The sequence below is a fragment of the Temnothorax americanus genome, unplaced genomic scaffold (genome assembly GCF_048541705.1).
Source record: "Temnothorax americanus isolate GAGA-0224 unplaced genomic scaffold, ASM4854170v1 Scaffold4, whole genome shotgun sequence".
NCBI lineage: Eukaryota > Metazoa > Arthropoda > Insecta > Hymenoptera > Formicidae > Temnothorax > Temnothorax americanus.
The window spans coordinates 5,159,740-5,182,052 of NW_027509547.1; the positions used below are offsets into that span (position 1 = coordinate 5,159,740).

The following is a 22,313-nucleotide window of genomic DNA, read 5'->3' on the forward strand; positions in this document are numbered from 1 at the left end:
CTAGAGAGAGACTTATGATTAGGCGTTACGAGCCAGTGACAATGGTAAACCGAGCGTCTTCTCAGCGACTTACCGGTGAACCTTCATTTACAACTTTGTTCGCGACATCGCGACACTGATCTCGTTACGCAATTCACATATATTTACATTGTTTATCTTCCTCGAAACATTTCAGCCTCTAGTTATTTAATTCTAATTTCCGAGCGACTTTTGTTGTGTCAGCTTAATGGCGCTACCTAAATATACGACTTTTCTTCGTCAATGGAGAGAGTCAAACGATAAAAAAAAAGCTGGCGAATTCTTGCAGAATATTCTTTTTACCTATTTACTCCTCTTTTTGTTGGCACTCGCATACGTGATTGCTATTACAAATGTGAAACTTGTAAGAAAAAAACAGTAGCGACGAGTCAACACGAAGTTTGCGTCTATATGAAACTGCGCCTTTTCTGCCGCGTTTCGTCACGAACGCGCAATTACTCCGCAATTTTTTTACTTGTATGAATTGTCGGAGCCACAGAGGCAAATATATAACAAAACGCTCTTTCATACGCCACGCACCGCGATCGAGCATCGCAAAAATCTTGCGTCACTCGCTTGCATACGTCCGTGCGATCAACTTAGACAGCATATTTTCTTCGATCTATTTTTTTCAATGACAATTAAGCCAACTACAATCTTGCATAGATCTTAAGGCAAGATAAAAAGTATTTTTATCTTGAAAATATTAATGTATCAATACGTCTGCAACTAAGCTAAGATTTATCGTTGAAATAACGTATCTCATCAACAATACGTACAATAAATAATGTATAGCAATACATAATTCAAAGGCTCTCTCTTCGTCTCTTCGTATCTCTTCGTATAATTGTAATTTAATTCCATAATTGAATTTACCGAAATCATTTTTAATAGCATTTTTCAATATTTCCATGTCAATTGTAATTATACGTTAACCTGAATTATAAATAGGTAATAAAAATTAAATTGTAACTTATTATTTTTGATATTATTAATATAATTATATAATTCCCGATTAAATCATCGGTTAATCATAAAAAATATTTTAAAGCACAAACGAAAATAAAAGATAAATAATCAGAACTTTAATTGTGAAAAACCGCATTGCATAATTGGGTCACAAAATATTTTTGACCCAAACGTTCCAATTAATCAAAATTCTTTCCTTCCTCTCTCTCTCTTCTTGGGGACATCTTTGTTACAAGTTAATTTCTAAGTTGTGTTAAAAGATGTTACTATTCAATATACATGGAAAAGATGATACTATTCTATATACATGGAAACTAATTATATCCGCAACGCAAAGATCGTATTGTTTCCTTTTGCAAGCCAACATTTTTATGTAACAAGAGAAATGCAGCAATTTAATTTTCCAAAAGTTGAGCAACTATTGTAAATCCCGTGAAATCTCCTGAGATTTATATCTCCCCTTCCCCCTTCCCTCGAGCAAAGAAGCTTTATTTTCATTAAAATGTGATTGTTCGCCAACAGAAGCCACTGCATATAAGCCCTTACGTGTATATGTCTGCCATTCGGTGGTGTGTTTTAGTCCCTGCCAGAACTGTGCACTTTATTGATTCTAGGCTGACCTCCGATTCGCATGGTGAAGCACACAGGCTCGAGTAAACGCGTACCGTCTAGGTAGGGAGAGAGCTTTCACCATTGTCGACGATCAGACGTTTTTTTTTTTTTTCATTTATTTCGACAAACGACAAGTGAATCCAATAAATTGGAAAACAACACATTGCCTTCCAATTTATTTAACTATAAAGACTTTATTACGCAATTAAACATATTCATGAAAAATCATATCCCGTTCCCCGTATTAATTCCTAAATTGCACTCCATGAAACTGATAATAACAAAGATATTATATATATATCGATTGTATATCGATTGTATATATTGAATAATGAGGTATTAATTAATCGTTTAAAAAACTGGATTAGACATTTACATATATAAACTGCAAAACATATTTTTGATTAATTCATAAACGATATTATTTGAGTTTTGATCATAAGCTCTCTTATAACAATGCGATTTAAACATACAATTGTAAGAATAGCTTGTACACAACCATTATGATAGATTTATAATTTTAATGACTTGCGTTCTTCAGTCTTATTGCCTTCTTTCGAAGTGATCCAATTCTCGTGCACTTGTTGATGAAAGTTACGGCGAAACATTTCATTTAACACCTCTCGCGTGTTCATAGAGTGACCTCGTATCATTGCACAGTGCATGGAGATTCATTTGCACAATGCGTTCCTTCTTCGCGAGGCGTTATAACCGAGTGATGATTAATCCGAATCTTAGGAATATATCTTACAAAGCTCATTACACCGTTTTCATATCGTGCAAAAGTTTTACTTGCTATTTGCAGTTAATGTGTATCCTTCAGTATTTAGAATTTATGTGAATTGTATTTATACATGTTTCTCATTCAATTAATAATTGCAATAATAAATTGGAGATTCTTTTCTTTTCTGTCCGTAAATTTTGTCATTAATAACTTGCAGCATTAATATTTATATCTGTATATAAAAATTAAACTCTTCATTGTGCTATAACATAACAGCGATAAGAGAGAAATTATAGATGTAAAATATTAAGTGTCCGTTATGTTATAATTTACAAATATATTGCTCTCACACTTGATAAACGATTCATATTTATGTGTTTTATATTGAAAGTATTATTATATATATGTCTCTCGTGTTATTTATTGCTCAATGGAATCAGCTGTATCGCTGATTATATATCGTGTGATCTGTTTTTCATTATATCTCATTATTCAAATCAATATATCGAGGTTAATGCTATGTTTACAATAAGAAATTAGCAAACTCAATGCACAATAAAAACGCAAATAAGATTTTACATCGGTCTATAAATAACTTGTTTAAATATTTGTTATTAACTTCGTAATGCTAACAGCGGTATAAACCATATACTCCGCAAAATAAATAACTTGAGTGAATTATCCGATATAAATCAACTCCGACTCAGTTTCCATGTAGGACGATTCTCAGAACTACATTTATACCCATTTCAAAAGAGCATTAACGTATATAACAAATATACAATTATGAGAATTCCCGGCGCGGCTAGATGCAATTGTTTATTGTCGTCGATCACGGAAAACGTAGGACTACGGACGTCAATAAAATTATTCTCGAGCACGTGTCGCATTCATATGCGAATAAGAAATTAGGTATGCATCCGATGGGGAAAAATTTTCTACGAAAGAGCAGTCCTTTTTTAAAGGACGCGCAATTTCTATATCGATTCATAAGGCCGTCATTTGTGACACACGCAACCCTCGCGAACTACGTGAACAACGCGCGTGGCCTTTCGCACGAACCTATACATATACTTGCAACACCTTCTTGGCGTCGCGTATGGAACTCAATATAACGCACATATGCGCGGATCTATGTTAACGCTAACGCTATTGCGGTGCGGCTCCACCGACATCGCGCCGACATTTGCGCGAGGGCTCCGGCATGCAGCGTGCGAAAAGCCAACCGAGCATACCATTTTCCAGCGGGAAAATGCAGGCTGCATTCCTCCACGCGTAGATAAGTAATGCATAATATGTCTGAGCACGCACGGTCAAACGTGGAAAACTCAGTTAAATGGACCATGAATTTCAGAGCGTATACAATCAACGTGCGCGTTTTCCACGCCGCGCAAATCTTGGGTCTTTAATACAACAAGTACGACAATTTATTACATTAATTTCGTTGATGTCGTATTTTATACTGCACAATCGTAATCTCTCCAACGAACATTATTGAAACTGAAACAATATTAAAACTTCGCAATTGCGAAAGATATTAGATAATAATTTTTCTAAGAGAAGTAGAAAAGGAGAAGACAAGAAGAAAAATGTGATTACTCTGCATCTAAAATAAAATTGTAATCATTGAAAAATATATCGGTATTTTTAGGTACTCTGTAATTTGTCCGTTAATTACACTTTACGTAAAAAAATACGAAAGCCGTTCGTGCGGCTATTCAACAAAACGTCGGATATTAACGACCACCAACAGTTGTGTAGATACAATTTAACCTGATCATTCCTTACGACCATTCTCCTCCATAATTCACCAGCAAACAGTTTAGGTGGCGATCATAAATTTTATTGAGCCCGCGCGCGTCTCACGTATAACTTTTGATATGCAAGAAGCCAGTGTCTCTCAACTGAAAATTTGTTCTAAACTTCGGCGATGAACAGGGTCCCTGGAGAATCTTTACGAAGTTTCTTACAACACCTCTATCGCATTATACTTTAATAACAAATTCTTCGATTTTTTATCGATTTTTCCTCGACAAAAGTATTGAAAACAAACATTGTTTATAATTATAAACCTGACTATTGTACGTCTTCAGTTAAAAATAAAGTTTAAATACAAATTTTATTAAAATAAAATTTATTCATAATTAATTCAGAATTATATATACTTGTTATTTATTATATTTTCTAATTTAAGTAAATATATAATATTTCTTTTTAAGAATATAAGAGTAAAAAGATCATATAACAGTGCGTAAAACGCTTATGCAAATATAAGAGTTGAGAATCGCCGCAAAAAGCTGGCATGCGTTTGTATTTTTTTCTTTCGTCGCTTTTGCATGATCAAACTTCCCGTATATGAGTCACATTTAATCATCGATACGAGCATTCCGCGCAAAGTGAATGGTAACTGAAGTCATTACGAAATCTGTGCCAAGTTACCGTTGTACCGTTGATCTAAACATATCCCTATATATTCTAAGAAATAAAACAGTTTATAAATATAAAAATATAAAACGTTTTTATGATAGTACTTTCTCCGTTTCAATTTGTGCGGAAAATCTAAAAAGAAGAATACAAAATTTTCTTATGTCATCTATAACTATGAATGATATTCCTACATACGTCAGAATTATATTTTTACCGTAACTTGTATTATTGTTTTCAAAATCGAATTCTTCGTTAAAGATTAATTCACCGGTATGCTGCTACTATACGTAAATTTATTCCAAGATATTGTTTACATTTAAATTCGATTTAAAAGCAACGAATTACTTCAGATACTCAAAGCCGAGGCTTTATTTTCCGAAACATGGAAGAGGGAAGTTTCGTCAAATATAATTCCACGAGATTGGAAAGTGTTGGCAACAAATTCCAAAATTTATCAACCCAGAAAGCATGTATATAGGTATAACTCTTATATTCTCAGAAATATATATATCGTGTACCTACCCAGCAAAGATCAATATTTCCTCATTTTTAATGTTAAACGTCTTCACAATTATAATTCTCATCAAATCTAATTTATTTTAAAAAAATCGAATCTATAATATTCGTCAGAAAAATTGTCAGTTCCATGGTAAAATATATACATATAACTATATGTATAACATGTCAAATAATTAGGTTTTGTAAAAGGTTTGGGAACGTTCCTTTAAAAAACGCTTTTCGAACCCTACGAGGATATGAAATGAAGTTATACATTATACATACATACATGTCAGATAATTAAAAAATTTAAAATAATTATCTCACAAATTAACAAACATATTTTAATTTGTAATTTGCTAAAATTGTCTATTAAAAATGATCAATAATATGCCGTAATTTAATGCCGCGAACTAAAAATTATTGAACGTGGCGAAAATTCATTAATTATTTCAATAATTTTATTTCTTCGATTTCTTCGGTATCTATATAAAGATAATCTCGTCGACGCTACGTTTAGCAGTTCGATTATGTCTTATTGACGTGGCTTGGCGTGCGGCGCGGCGAAATTGGGTCATCGTACGAAATTGCTACCACCTAAAACAAAATTATTCCGCGAAATTTCCCGACGCTGCTGGATGTGGTCTATTTACGCGATATTAAGAACGCCATTAACGGCTGGTTCCAGTCGAGGAAGATAGTACCGTTGGTACTACTAATGTTTAGACAATTAAATAATCGATTCGCCTTCCTACATCGCAAAACATTTGCCAAATTCCCCATATTAGAAAATTGCTCAAAAGACATTATTATCCAAATGGTCCTACAATAATATAAATAACTTATGTATTTCTCTCTGTAATCTTTCATTAAGACTTAAACGATTTAATAATCAACTTAACGTGGAAAGAGTATTTTGAGAAGAATTAAGAAAGGCTATAAATTATTTTATCAATGCATAATTGATAAATTAGTGACACAATGAGGATTTAAAAATATTTTCTAAACATAATTGTTTCAATTTTATATTTAAAACAATCTACTAATATGCTAAAATCTCTCAACCTTATATTATATCACAAAGACCATTATAACAGCAGCTCGAGTTCATTCGTCACTGACACGGGTAATAAATCACCGCTAGGCGGATGATGCGTTCGGATATTATGGAAATAAAGACGATCTTATATATTCTATATACAAAAATCAAACAACGCCCGCAACAGCCAAATTTATCACAGTCACTGTTTCTTCGGAAATTGATGCGCTTTACGTCCGTCCGGCAAGTCTGTTTCCGCAATGTGACACAAATACATATTTATTGCGTGCGCAAAACGCGCACGTAGCCCGTATAAACGTGCGGATCTTCGAGATTTATTCAACTTTATTCTGCCCCTCTCGTTCCATTACCTGTGATCGATATACGCGAGATATATATATGTATACCGCCTGGCTTGACCATTCGTGATCGCCTGTCTTTCTGTCCATGACATTTTTATACAAAATACCTATACATATTTTCCACACTTGCATTAGCAAGATCACGTTGCATTTGTCATTAAGTTGTTTCAGTATCGCTCGGAATAATCCCACGTAAGTGCGCACGTAAATCAATTACGTAGCATCAATTATGTCAATTATAAGTTATAATTTTTAAATGTTTCCCACAATTTTTAATCCTTCGACCACGAATTTTACTTGCTTATAATATTTAATTACAAATAATAATTATTACCGAATAAATTTTATTTTATATTATTTCAGAGAGATATTTTTTACATATAAAATATCCTAAAAATATAAAGAGAGCATGAGAGATTTATATATATATATATATAATTCCAATTCATATTTAATAAATAAATTGTGCCATTTGTTATTATAATAAATTATCTTCATATTTTCCACCCATCTGCACCGCGCAATGCACATGGACGGATGACTAGCACTTCTTACAAATGTTCTTAATATTATAGCTTTTGATGTCAATAACGCGCACATGATTTATACCCTGGATACCTTAAAAAACGCATGCCCACACGCATTAGACACAACCGTCCAACAACGATAAAAGTACGCAGGCACAAACATATTTTTACAAAATTAAAATATTATTTATTAAAATTGATTTCGTACAGAGAGAGAGAGAGAGAGAGAGAGACCAAAATAAAAGCATCTGACATCTAAAAAAATTGCTTATTTTATTTTAGTCGAATTAAATAATTTTAAAAATAAATCAATTTTATTCGTATGGGCTGAATTTTTTAACAAAGAAAGATTTAAATGAGAATAAAATATTTTGCTTATTAAATGCGCGTTTTACAATATTAGATATATGTAATAAATGCATTTATAAAAAATATGTTATAAATATATAATAAATAATAAAACAAAACGAAATAATTAATGTTTATATCTGTGTATGAATATAAAATTTATATAAAATACAAGATGTAAAAAACCTAGACTTTTCAGAGAGAGAGATTTAAGAATTTAAAACTTAAATAAGTATAAATGAAGATAGATAGGCAGATAAATAAACAAATCTGAATTGGAGTAACACATCATGAGAACAAAGAACCGCGGTCTAATGTTGTTTGAGAAAATAACAGCGCGTTGACTTTAGACAGATTGCGGATTAGCAGTGTATATAGTCACCACGGAAATCGGAGATTATCTATACTCGACACAGATATTGTTATCGCCGATCTGCGCCGTAATAAGCACGATAATTTGCGCAACGTAAGCGCCATTGTAACCGCATACCGCGTGTACATTACCTGTATATATTCGTGTGTACACACCTTACGTTGCAAAATGATATTAATCGCGAAGGTTTGCCGCGAGAAACCCCTTCGTACTTCGATCAGTTGTCGTACGATTCTCGACGACGAGATCTCAGATCCCGTAGCGGTGGCTGGTGAAGGGGGCGGGGGAGGGAGTACGTATATGTAAAAAAAAATCCTTTTGAAAAAAAAAACAGCCGAGTGACAACAGGAAGTGGGACACTTTGTAGTCGGTGCAGTAGGTGAGAAATAGTAAGTGAGACGTATCCAGCAAGTGAACGAGTGGCGGTGCATACTTACGTCCCGTTAAAGGGTGCATCAGAGCAGGGTGCGAGGTGGCTGCTGCAGCGGCTGGTTGCTTGGGTTTGCTAACCTTTGTGTTACTTTTTGCAAATTCCAAACGTATGGTTTGTGGCATATCAGGATCGAATCTAACCCCCTGCTGCAAATAGATTCCCTAAATTAGTAAATCGGGAGCACACGTGGATGGATGGTGGTTGTGTAGTAAGGCAAAGATGAGAGAAAGAAAAAAAAATTAGAGAAGAGAGCGATAGTGGAGAGCCCTACTTTCGTCACTAGCGTGTCGGGTTAGTCTTCCGACAGAAAATAAAATTACGCTTTTAGAGGATCTTGCATGTTTTTTCTAGGCATATTGTGTTTCTTTTCACAACAACTTCTTAAAACTGATCCTTTGGTTGAAAGGCAAAGAGTTGTAAATTATTTTTTAAAGATAAAAGAAAGTTTTATGTGTATTATATATCTGTTTTTTAATGGAAATTAACATATTCATGGCATAACAAATATTTGCCATTTTATGTAGTATAAATCTTTATATTTTATTAATATACATTTATATAATAACATATGCAAAAAGTATTTTTTTCCGACAAATACCTGTAATTTTATTCTTATTAACACAATAATAATGTCCACAGAAATATAGACAGATCACGCTATCCACTCTAATGACATCGATCACGTATGTTGCAGTGAGTTATTTTCCTTCAATATACTTCACTGGCATTGTTCATTTTGTATCGTAAATTTAACACAAAGTAAGTCAGATTGATGTTTACGAAAATACGAACGTTAGAGAATCGATATTCCATAAATCGTTGTCATTCGGATATTTAGTCAAAATAATTCGTTTCAGTTTATTTTAAAAACTGACAGTGCAAAATTGTAGAAACATTTAAATATTACTTTCTCAATACAATCATAATAGAATAATGTAAAATACTAATTATATATTTAATTATTTATTAAATCATTGCATAAATATATAAATATATATACCGATAACGTTCTACAAATCTATACACAAATGTTCAAAATAATTTACACAGATTATATCTTAACTTACCAGAAATTATTAATTTCATCATCACAGATATCTTCGTTCTACATCAACCATCTTTTACCATAAATTATTAAGAAACATAATTACAGAGATATTTTGCCTTTTAAAAGAATCTAAAAATTGCGCGATAAATTTTTTAATTTTCTCACTAATTTTGAAAGAATAAAAAAATATCAGAAGACTCGAAAGCTACGCCGAGCGTTCAAACTGTATTCAAACTATGGCGTATGTTTTGCGCGTGCGAAATCAAATCGAAAGGGCCGATCGAATCACAGGTGGCTAGCGACGAAAGTGATGTAGGTATAATAATAACATGGGATTACGCTAGGTAGAAGGGAAATTAGCACAAGGGCGTGTAGACATGTATTCATGTATGTACGTATGTGTGTGTGTTTCTCTCCTTGTTCGTGTATCCATAAGGTGGACTCGTTAGTTAGTTCTAAGGTGTTTCCAGCGAACGTGTCCATCCGACAAAAGGATGTTTCTCTACGCGGTACGTACAATACGTACGTATTAGTAGTATACCGTTGCCGTACTTGGGTTATATAACATTGCAGATTGCGTGAGGTCATCAGTTGCAACGGTATGGTAGAGCTATACGGGGTGACCAACTTAACCAGAAAACTCGATCTGATTGCTGTCGTGCAACGAAAGCTGTAAAGCTATTCCGCGCCCGAATTATATAGCTGTATACCAAAGTGTGTCGCGTGACGTTACAAAAAAGTTTTTAAATCAACGTTGATCACCCCGCAGATATATGTATTTACAGATACATATATATAGGTACGCGTTACATATAAATATATTCATATTTTAAATGATCAATACGTGTATTCACAGTTGTCGTGCATAAAAGAAAACTAAAGTTATTTCTTAGCTCGATATGGTTAAATGCAATGTTTTCTGTAAAAGTGTGAGAAATTTTAAAACTCTAGAGAAAATACAAGACAAAAATTTGATCCAGAAATATAAAGTCTAAAATATTACAAATATTATAACATTCTAAATTTATAATATTCTTTTTTTAAATTTGAAAGTTGTCATTTAATCATTTGATATTTGATGCATAAATAAGATCGTCTACTTCTTTTCTTGGCATATTTCACTACAGTTTAATAATTTCTTTCGCAGCGTCGGCGAATTTTTCGAATATATTTAGATATATGTATATGCAACGGGATGATACTTGTCGGAAGGCAAACAACACCATATATAGATATATCGATAATGCCACACGGTGCAGCGTTATTACAATACGCCTTGGTACGTATACAGGTAGACAAAAGGTAGTACTACGTTTGGTCCCAATGAGAGAAAGAGAGAAAGATAGAGAGAGAAAAAGCTACGGTAGAAAGAAATGAGTAGTTAGATAGAGAGGTTTCGTGGATGTATATAGTAACTAATGGAGGTAAGAGCTAGAGGTAGCATTAACCCGTGCCAGCTAGAGAATCTAAGGCAGGGTGGAGTCGTAAAAGAAAAAAAAATACTGCCGAGCATATCTGTACGAGTGAGTGTCACTGTGTATGTATACTAGATCAACCGCACGTCAACCCTGAGACCCTTGGGAGAGTCTACCACCTTCTCCGCGACTTTTCCCCTTGCCTCGCGGCGACTCTGCGAGAAAAGGGCTATTACCTGCAGATCCTGCTTTGCCGCCTCCGCGCCTGCCCTTGTGTGAAAAGTCACGAATCCCACCGGCTGAAATGAGAAAGAAGAATACAACAAGAAGCGTTTCGTTCGTCGCATCCATGCACGATTACCATCTCTCTCTCTCTCTCTCTCTCTCTCTCTCTCTCTCTCTCTCTCTCTCTCCCCCTCTCTCTCTCTCTCTCACCCCCTTGACGGGCATTCATTACGCGAGCGCCTCACCGCCGACATCAGTTTACCGGCGAACGAGCTTAGAATCGTCAACGCGTTTCTGCCAATTGTATCATTGTTCTCATTTGGGAACGCGCTTGTCGTTCATAATAAGTATACAGTGAGATAAACAATCGCTGTGCAAAGTAATCCGCGATCATTGCATAAAACATTAAAGACGGACTTCTCGTTTAATTCTGAGGTGAAAAAATCTTTGTGGAAAGATTTCGATAAATATCATTTAACAACTTTTTAACTTGTTAATAATATTGAATAACTTGAGATATAAGATTGTAAGGATACGTCAAAATAAGATTCTGTTGGAATCTTAAAATTGTACCTATAAAGAAGCTTTGTGTCATCTATGTGCACTCTCCTGTGAAACTTAATCCTCAAGCAAACTGTATGTGTTCTTCTTTTCAAATTTTTTTCTTATCTAAACAAGGAAATTAATTAGTCATTAATTACAAATTATCTTTGTATAGATATTTAATATAATTAATAATATGAAATCTTTCCCAAAACAATGACACAAATACATTAAAAAACATTTGGTCTTTTCTTAAAAAATAAGAGAACAAGTATATAACTTTATTCGAATAAAATTTTGAATCTACTATTGCTAATGTTTAAGAAATGTAAAAATAACAATGTCACTCAATAATCCGTCTCTCTTACAAAATGTAAGCTGGCTAGTGCTTAATATGCAAATAAATTATATTATTAAAAGATAAATTATTTCACTTGTCCATGGCAATTTAATTTGCGATCTTATAACAATAAATGCAATAAATGCAAAAAGGTACGTATATTCTACTATCGATATAGCGCATTGCAGTTATTATAGGAAATACTTTACTGACCAAGATTATCGGAGTCACATACACACATTGTCGCGCTCCCTTTCTCACTTGGCTGATGCTTACATCGCACGTTGCATCTCTCAATATACACTCGCCCTTTTATCTGCGCGCGCGCATCCGCTAATTTATTCGGTAGACGGCATCGATTCCATCGGTTTATACGGAATTAACGGAGCAACGGGGATGATGGGGCGTCGCGACGGGAAAACGCGCGGATCAATCCGCGCTAACGATAGCCCGTCAAGGCGAAACTACTGCGCTTCATAATGCATCGCGTGATTGCACCAGCTGCAATCGAAGGTGTCGATTCTATCGATGCGATGAGATAGAAATGCCCCGATCGTTAAAGCGGGGATTCGTTACTCGCTGCCGTTTACTTCCGCGCCACGTCCCTCGAATATTCATGCATCCGAAAGAATAAAATTGGATCCCCCTCGATCGAGCGCGCGCAATCTCGAAACACAGACGCTTTGAGAAAGGAAAAATTAGAATGCAAATGATATTTAGCTATAAGCTTGTAAAATATTCCGCAGTAATTTTCTCTAAAATCAATATCCTACTAATCAATATAATTGTTGTAATAATGATTCTAATACTACATTAGCGTCATAACGTAATAAGTTGCAAACTCAATAAATTTCTACCGACATTTCACCAGTATTTCTTAAATATTTCGCAAGATAAAACGGGGAAAAGAGAAATTATCGAATTAGATTGGCTGAAACGAATTGGTCCACTAATTGTATCTAGATTAATATTCGTATTAGATACCAATACCAATAAACTCGTGGTAACAGTAGATCTTGAACTAATCGCGGTTAAAAGTACAAACGGAAAAAAGCGGACGTGCCGCACTTTCACCCGGGCGCATGTAAACGGGCATTCAGCTCTCGCAACTGAACACGGCGTGCACCAGTGATCCGTGCCCGTTTTTATTTCCGCGGCGGGTACTAATCCGTTTCTATCTCGATCCGAATATCAGATATCAGTCACGCCGGGCGCACGCGGGCCGCGGGCCGCGTGCTTCCTAGCGTGCATCGCGCGAATTCGCGGAATAATTCTTATCGGGGACACGGAATACCCAAATGTAATATCGTCGTTTTGCCGTCAAGCGGTTTTTTATCGATACGTGCATCGTGATGCGATGTAGGTTAATGCATGGTCATGCGTGCAGCGGCCACGGAGACGATCGATTTCCTTCTTTTGCCTGTTTTTCTTCTTCCCTTTCTTTTTGTTGCTGTTATTGCACACCGCGCTCCTGATAGGTATACATATACACGAACCGCGACGGCGCGACGCTCGCCTATCGGCTTTTCTTCCGGACATCGGCCGCATCGACGTCCTTTGTGCCGCCGCGGTGACAACCCGCGCCCATATGCACCATCGCCATGTAAATGCGCATGCAATTATGCATGTAACCGCAGATAGAAGCAGGTAAAGCAATCACTTCGCACAGGGGTGCAACGCGGTCATGTATAATCGAAGAGCCTGGGAATTATGATAACGCCTACGCCGCGGATTGTTTTAACGCGAATTTTAACACTCGTACAGAAGATCGCCGGGGTTTGAGTGTTCCGAAATTTAATACGCTTCTGCTTTTACGAAGTAGCTTTCTGCGAGAAGAAAAAAATATTTTTTCGAATTATTGAAAAAATATTTTTCTCGTAGGGAAAAGTCAACAAATATAGAGTCAAATATAACAGCACGCGAGAACAAAGTACAGCAGAGAGTAATTGAGACTCTCATCCTTGATTAATCTCTCTTTTATATAACAGAATAAATTTTCAATGATAAACATAATGGTTACGCTTATTATAAAATTGTTGCAAAAAACCAAAGAAATAATAAACATTAATTTCATCAATCGAGAATTATTATATTACCGTATTTATCCGATAATCTCAACGTAGTAATAACGAAAGAGGTGAAAGGTTTCTTTAAAAAACAAATAAACGTTGCAATTTTATTTACTTGGTTGTTATAAATCAAATAAAATCCGAGCTCGGAGAGTAATTAGCAGCTATGCTTCACAACTGAAATTTTTTCGAGTTAATCAATAGCCAGGTGCGAGGGAAGTTTTTATATCGGGGAACTGTAACCCTCTATTATATTATACGATCGATTTAATCTTACTAAACTAAAATCGAATCGAGTTTAATCCGTAAAAGAAACCGAAAAAACTGCAATCTCAATTGGATCAAGAGGAGATAAATTCTCGCTTGTGTAGAAGATTTCCAACGGCAACTCCAACGCGGAGATAAATCATCATCAGCGAGATCACAAAAGGGCTTTGTACGGGACTCCGCAATGGCACATCGCACTAGATAACGGAAGAATACGAGACAACAAAAGCTTTCTAACAACATTTGAAAATCTTTCCAACGCGTCGCCATTTTTGAGAAGTTGCTCGTCGGCCACTGCTTTTACCGTTTCCCGGCGCAACGATGACCGAAGGAAACAAATGGCAGAAAGGTTGGTCCGACCCGCTATCGATTCGCACAGTCAGTCGTGTCGTACCCAACCGTGCCAGTGGCCAAGGAGGTTTAAGCACCGTTCACACGGAAACCGTGCCTCTCCGGCTGTGCCTCTCTCTCGCGTCCGTTTTATTCGCACATTCTGCTCGTATTATATCCAATTACATCACCGAGGCCATTATATGAGCCGCCGCTTGCGTTCCGCGCTGGTTATAACGAGGTCAAACCTCATGCAGGAACGAAAACATGTTATTAACTTTATTCCGCGTGGCATATTCGACGATTATCCTAACAATCAGTGTCGAACATACATGGAATTTACGAAGATAGACGAAACAAGGATTCGCTATTTGAACGCTTTGCAAATGTTATAAAACAAAGCTCTAAAAAAATTCATTTACTTACGATAAAGAGATGACATTTTGAGTTTTTAATATTTAGTTTCTATATAAATTTAAGGATTCTCATTGGGTTGGAGTATTGAATTTTATACGTCCGAAAATTCACACAACAAAGAAAATTAATTGATATATCCAAGAATATACTAAACCGGAAATTGAGATGCCAAAGATAAAATCATAAAATCAAATTGATAGATTTCATAAATTCACAGGTAAACAAATCCGAAGTTTTATACTGACCGAGAGATCTGATGTAATGTCTAAAATTGATAGCTCCAAGGATCTATAACTCGGAGAACTCACAGATTTCAAAACCCATTTCTTGCAACTCATAAATTTTAAATGCATGTGACTAAACTATACGGATTCAAAATTGGGATTTGTCGTCATATCCCAAGACTCCATAATTCGCGTTATTTCTAACCGTAAAGAATAGTACGTAGGTCAGAAATATTTATTATACCCAGATCTGTTGTAATTTTTTCAGCATCCGCTACTCGACGCGTTCTTCGGTAAATGAGATTCTTTAACGGTCAATATACAGTCGTCGCAGTTTTATTTTAGAAATCCGTAACATCTATCGCGCGCGAGATGCAGATAAAGACTGCGGAATAAAAATAAATAGATATCAGAATAAAAATTGTTAAAATGCTTTATGGATTAAGGGCTTTACAGCGTCAGTATGCTCTCGCGTGTGCTGTTCTAGCGTCGCCGCATAAATTAATGTTATCTCGGGGGATTATACTGGGTTGAGTATAGCGCGCGATGGCATTGCCGCATGATGAAATTTGATGTATTTCTCTCTGTCGGCTGATTAGATATTTTTAAGGCTTCGTGACTCACGTAATCAACGAGTGCGCTTTGAATAAATAAAAAAAAAGCTTTTACCATAAGCAGCTGCCGTTTTCAATTTTTTATTTTGAAACTGAAATACTCGCGAGTTTCAAGTTTATGTAACATGGAGAAATAAGACGTCATAACACTCCTCATTCTTTTATATACAGAAAGAAAATAATTTATATAACTTGCAATTTACATATATCTTTAAAATTCTGCAAGAAGTTACCTTTAAAAAGAGATATTTGAGATAGAAAATATTATATTTTTTTATAACTTGTAGAATAAAGTTATTTCACTTATTGTTAGTGATGAAAAATTTACGCAAATATGTAAAATATGTGACTTCAATGTATTATACAGATTTGTTAATAAAAATGCGTCGCTAAAGGATCGACAAGTGTGTATAACAGAAAATGCATAAAATCACGTAAACTGACCAACCAACTTTTTCCATTCGTTTTTTTCCCCCTTGAGAATAGTCATGTAGGGGAAAAAAGGAGAGAGAGAGAGAGAGAGGGAGAGAGAAAGAGAATTTTCACTCTTTTCACTACTCCGCGTAATTGATTCGGAGTTTTCTTGAAATGTACGTTTTCTAGAAATGTGCTCAAGAAAACCTGGGATCCAATTTTATCTCTTCGTCTTCTCAAGTGCAGTGAAGAAACGACGTATATATCGACAGTATCGAGCTACCTCGCGCGCGAATCTAGGGCAAATTTATCTGTGTTAAAAGCTCCGATGCGCTTTTTTCGGAACGAGTGTTAAAAAACGCGATGTTGAAAACGTAACGCCGGCTAATCGTCAATTAAGCGATGGCAACTTACCGACGCTGTTTTCCCATTTTTACTCGTGACTTTTAACAGCGACCCCTCGTACCCCTGAAACAGAAAAAATATTACGTTATTAAAACTTCTATCGTATCAAAATATTGTTTGTTATACCGATATAGTGAAACAAAAAATTTACTAACTTTTTATGCATTGTGATATCTATGGATTTTGCTTGAAAAAACAAACAAACAAAGATTTCTGATAGTTCTGTGATGGCTTGTATATAGTGTGGAATAAAAATTGAAAAATAGATATATGTATATACACAAGTCTGCTTTTAATTTCTAAATAGTAAAATATAAAACAACTGCTTTCATGTTTATAAAAATTTGGTAAAAATAATTTGGACAGTCTATTTAGGAACAATTCTTTGATTTTTTTTAAAGTAAACTTTTTGAAATAAGAAACAAACATCATTATAACAAAGTACATATAACTAACACTTTTAAATGATTAATATAGAAATATAGTTTCTATATATATATATATATATATATATATATATATATATATTCTGAGAAACTATTTTAAAAATATAGTGCACACATAACATACATAAAAATGGTTGCGTGACTTATTGTTAGCCAAAATGCATTCGCCGCGGGTTTTTAGCCACAGGATTTATGGAGACGATTCAAAATAGCAAAAACTACCGGGTAAAAAGTGAGACGAGACATTCATATATTTTATTAAATATCTACATTAATTATCTAGCACGAATGCTAAGATATCCGTTATATACTTTCTTAGCTGTTATCGCTTGAATTATTTAACTGTTAACTCTATTCTGTTTCCTGATATGAGAAAAGCCGATTATTAGCGGTGTAAAAGAGTTTTTAATTTGCTGCGAGTTTAATGTGTAACACTTCGTTATTGCGCTGTCGAGAATCTTATTTTGTGCTGCCGCTAAAGATAAAGAAATCCTCGCAGGTAACGTTTCCTTAATTTTTATAATAGAGCCGCATCAAATAGAACGCGCAAGATGAGCACTCGGTTACATGCGAACGCTGTATAAGTAGTGTTCATTACCAGAGTACCAAACTGTTAATAATTGCGCGATCGCGATGGAAGTGCTAATTAACGAAGCCGCAATTAGAGAGCGCGGTAAGTCTCGGACCGTTTATCCGATGTGCCACGTTTTTCGAGTTCAAACTTGCATACGCGAGCACATCGCAAAAATCCTCCATATCATTTTCCGAGATTTATATAAATATCGATAATATATCAATTAACTGTAGTTGCAATTAGAGTAATTATCTAAAAATAATACATATATAATAAAAATAAAAATAAAATTAAAAATCTAATGACAAAATCTTATAGTTCAATTTATAGTTTCGTAAGAATATATAAAAATATGCATTGAGAACTTTGATTAATTATACTTTAATTAATTCTATTGATTGTAATTAATTCTCTCTTGATATAAATTATTAACAATTCAGATACGCGCGCGTACATATTATTATTTAAATAAATTAGGAAATAATAAATTTGAATTTTACCTAAATGTCTCATTTTAGACGCATGGATCGATGTGCAAGATTTCCCAAGTATCTGTTACAACATTCTTGGCACTCGCGAGCTTCTTAATCTCGCATCATTAATCAGTCTGTCCTAACCATGAAATATTGTTGCATAGTTGTTATCAATTAAAATAATACTTCTTAAATCTAAAATCTAAGATTGAATTTCACACCAGAACTAATAATTACAGAAAGGCAAAATTGATATTTATTGTACCTAACAAAAAATTATTAGATTGATTAATCGTTCTTCTATCATTTTTCGCATTATAAACATGATTAATGCATATACAGCATTATCAATTTCAATATTAAATTTTCATTCTGTCAATCCAAAAAGTATGCGTCTTAAATCGTCTTAGATATATCAGATACGTGACATTTGCAAAGTATATCCGTTTCAACATTCTTGGCGCTCAGTTTGGTCTCGCACATTATTAATTAACTCTCTTTAACTATAAAATATCACAGTCATTAAAAACCTGGCCTCTCGGGAAGGCATAATCGAGTTTTCGCCATCACTCGCATATGTCGTGCTCGCACGATACGGTGTGCAAATAGTTCCTGCACTTCTCCAAAAGTTTCGCGATGGTACGAGACGTCGGTGAGCAACTGATCCGCCCGACTCTTCTTCCGGCGCGCTGAAAACTCGTCGTAAATCCACGGAAAACGGGTCGCACGGATTATGCGCAACGTATAACGTACGTTACGATATCTTAAAGACGATTAATAACCGGATTCGCTCGACGGGATTCTTCGCGTGTGCACCAAGAGATTTGCGGGCGAAAATAACGCGCGGTGACACTCAAGGTTTATTGTCGCCAGTTATGTCGTATCGATGCCAAGAAATCGCATTCTCTCTTGTTACGAGGAGTCGCGGCAATTCGCACGAGTAAGATGATCACCGTCAATGTATATCACTCTTACATCGCGCCGTTGGTGCACATTGTACGGGAAAACGCGCCTGTTTCCACGCTCGCGACGATTGCAGTTTCTATCGATCCGATTTTCAGCTCTTCAACAATACGAAATGCTTCGAGAGGCAATTGTAACAATAATTTCAATTTTTTATTTGACAGTGTCGTACATTGCAATAAGCTACTGTTTAATTGCAAAATAAAAAATTTAATTCGTATTATACGAAAGAAACAAATGTATGAAAAGAATCACGGTGTGTCATATAAAATGATGCCTAATATGCACCATATTATATTTATGCAAGTTATTATTTCTTGTTGCATCATATATATATGTATATATATATATATATAACGCATCAAGTATCGCATCCAAAATTTTATCTGGGTCATAATAGAAAGCGAATAGTGTATCAATTGAGTATTTGAGTAAACAATTTGATTCATCGACCAATTCCTGGAATACGTGTAGGCAATTTCATTTTTCATTCAGTTTTAAAAAGAAATTTAATAGAAACATTTTTAACAAAAATAATTAAATTTTTTAATTTTAGAAAGTATTAAAGAAAATTGAAATTTACAATTTAAAAATGTATTTTTAAATTATAGAAAAATTTAAAAAATCATCAAAAAATCAACAAAAATTCATTTAAATCGCAATAATGTTAAGTGGAATCGATTTGCATAATCGATTCAGACAAAGAATTTCATCACATTACTATACCCATTTATATGTTAATAATTTTATATCATTAAATCTTTCCAATTCGTGTTTTACATTATTGCGATTATCTTGCAACATTATTAATATATTAAATCATCGTATATAATTATAGCACACTCACAATAAGATAACGCCAATTTGATATAATGCCTTTCAAGATTGCATAAACGCGATCTATGAGTTGAGTTCATCGAGTATCCTTTCTCTTCTATTAGACCGTAAATCAATCAGAAAATTACTGTATTACATTTCGTCGCGTAAAATCATTATTTAAAGTGCCCCGGGACCGTGTTACGTAAAGAAGAGATGCTCTTCGAAAGAGATGTCTGTATACTTCGCTCGCGGCGCTCGCGCCTCGCGGTACCGACGGAAATGTAATTCCCCAGCACACCCACGCGACTAATCCTAATCCCTTTAAGCGAGCTGCTCACAACGATTTCATGAATATACAAAACAAGGCTCGAAGCAAGGAGTAAAAAAAGCCGTGTCGCGCCGCACCGCGCCGCGCCCCGCCGCCTTTTTCGTCATCGAATAACGACACGCTCGAGAGAACCTTCCGGATTTAACTTTCGAGGGAGACTTCCAAATGGAGCAAGAACAATTTCGCTGTTTTTCCACTTGTCCTCTTCTTTTCCTGGCAACAAATAACCGCCGTTTCTCTTCACTCCGGCCGTTAGCGATCTAAATCGCGATTGATAGGAAACGTATTTAACTCTCACGAGCATAGTTTTTGATCAATTTTTCTAGATTAGTCGTTAATTAAATCACATTGGTATTGAAAAAGAGAAAGCATTAATTTAGAAATGTAATTAAATATTATTGCTTATGTTAACTTAAAAAATTAGATATATTTCTTTTTCGTTAAAAAAAAAATTTTCTCAATTTGCTATTGTTTTGTAAAATTTTATCTATTTACATTAACTTGCGTTTTAAATAGTCAAAATATGCATGAATAAAGATAACGAGAGTTTTCGTATGAATTACAAGGTACGAGGAGCATCAAATCCCATGGCTATCGATTTTTCGTCTCCGCTGGTGTCGGAGCTTGAAATGCAAGCTCGTAATTAGCACCGACATAATTAACCCCCTAGACAAACTAAACTAGGATCCCGAGTCGGGCAAATATGACGTTATAGAGGAGTATACCGTCTCTCCCGTTGCGGATGGTCGGCGTAGACGAGTATGATTCATAAGGGGAATATTCCCCTTGTGAATACAGTTCGAACGCTTCAGTCATAATGTTGCGTTTTGCATGATACCGCGAGAACCGCGTAGACCGTACAGTTGAACTTATTGAACGACGAGTTATATATATATATATATATATATATATATATATATATATATAAACGTGGCGGCGAAGAGTCAGGCGGAAAACGAGGGTATAATATATTGACGCGATAACAATGACAGAAAGAAATTACGTGAAAAACCATCCAAAAAATATAAATAAATATACTACAGCGATGTGAGATCAATTTGAGAGTAAGTCTGTTTTTATATTTCGACATTTCTGCGTACGGATATTTAGAGATATGAATTTGTGCTACGAAATTAATGTATAAAATTATATTTTTAATGTCATTCTAAAAACATTCAGGAATTCAAATCCTAAAATACGAAAAATTTCGGGACATCAAATTAAAAAAAAAGAGGAAATATTCTAATTTAAACATATTCCATGTCTTTCAATTCCGCAAGCTCTTGGATCTTTGAACTTGTTCCGTTTTCGTTTTTCGATTATGTTCCATGATAGAATATTAATGTTATCAGAACTTTAGGTCCTTCAATATCACATCGTTCACATTCGCGAACGCGATATAGGTCCTCCCGCATTGCCGTCGGAATATTTGACTTCTCAAATCTTGAACTCTCCCAATCCCTTTGATCTCAACATCGCGAATGCACATCTATATATATAAAATAAAGCGAATAGAGAGAAATTCTCTGAGAGAGATTCACCTCGTATGCTCTGAAAAGCAGATAGAGCTCCCTCGGCTTGGTGTCCATCGGCAAGCCGCTCACGAACAAGGTGCGCACCTGAAACAGGAGAGAAAGAGAACGATAATTGAGTTAATTAACCTAATTGGCTAGTGTAGAGGGAAAGAACAGCAGTCGAGAAATACAGAGACAGAGACAAAGACAGACAAACAGAGAGAGAAAGAGAGGGAGAGAGAAAGAGAGAGAGAGAGAGAGAGAGAGAGAGAGAGAGAGAGAGAGAGAGAGAGAGAGAGAGAGAGAGAGAGAGAGAGAGAGAGAGAAGACGAGCGAGGAGGCGTATATTCAGACTCGGAGACAGGGAAATCGACTTTCTCGATTTGACTCCTGCCCTCGTCCTGTCAGATGAGTCGATAGCTAATTGCCAGAATCAATGTGAGATGCTCCGAGACAGGAAGAAGTCGACTCCCTCATTCGTCATCCTTTTTAATTTCGCGCGATTAATTCGACAATTTACGGGGGCTTTCCCAATTAATTGTGGCGCAACACTTA

General features: G+C 35.1%; 1 protein-coding gene across 4 annotated transcripts in view; it reads right to left on the bottom strand.

Moving 5' to 3' along the window:
* The window catches only part of LOC143902393 (protein couch potato), a 77,914-nt gene that overhangs the window by 17,364 nt on the left and 38,237 nt on the right, over positions 1-22,313 (bottom strand). For 3 of the 4 annotated variants that reach the window (XM_077415265.1, XM_077415264.1, XM_077415262.1), the window contains exons 2-5: positions 21,786-21,863; positions 16,651-16,704; positions 11,030-11,092; positions 8,335-8,476 (exon numbers count right to left, since the gene is read on the bottom strand). In XM_077415265.1, coding sequence (XP_077271391.1) covers positions 8,335-8,476; positions 11,030-11,092; positions 16,651-16,704; positions 21,786-21,863 — 337 coding nt within the window. The remainder of the gene's footprint in view (positions 1-8,334; positions 8,477-11,029; positions 11,093-16,650; positions 16,705-21,785; positions 21,864-22,313) is intronic. The other variant, XM_077415263.1, reaches the window with a different exon arrangement.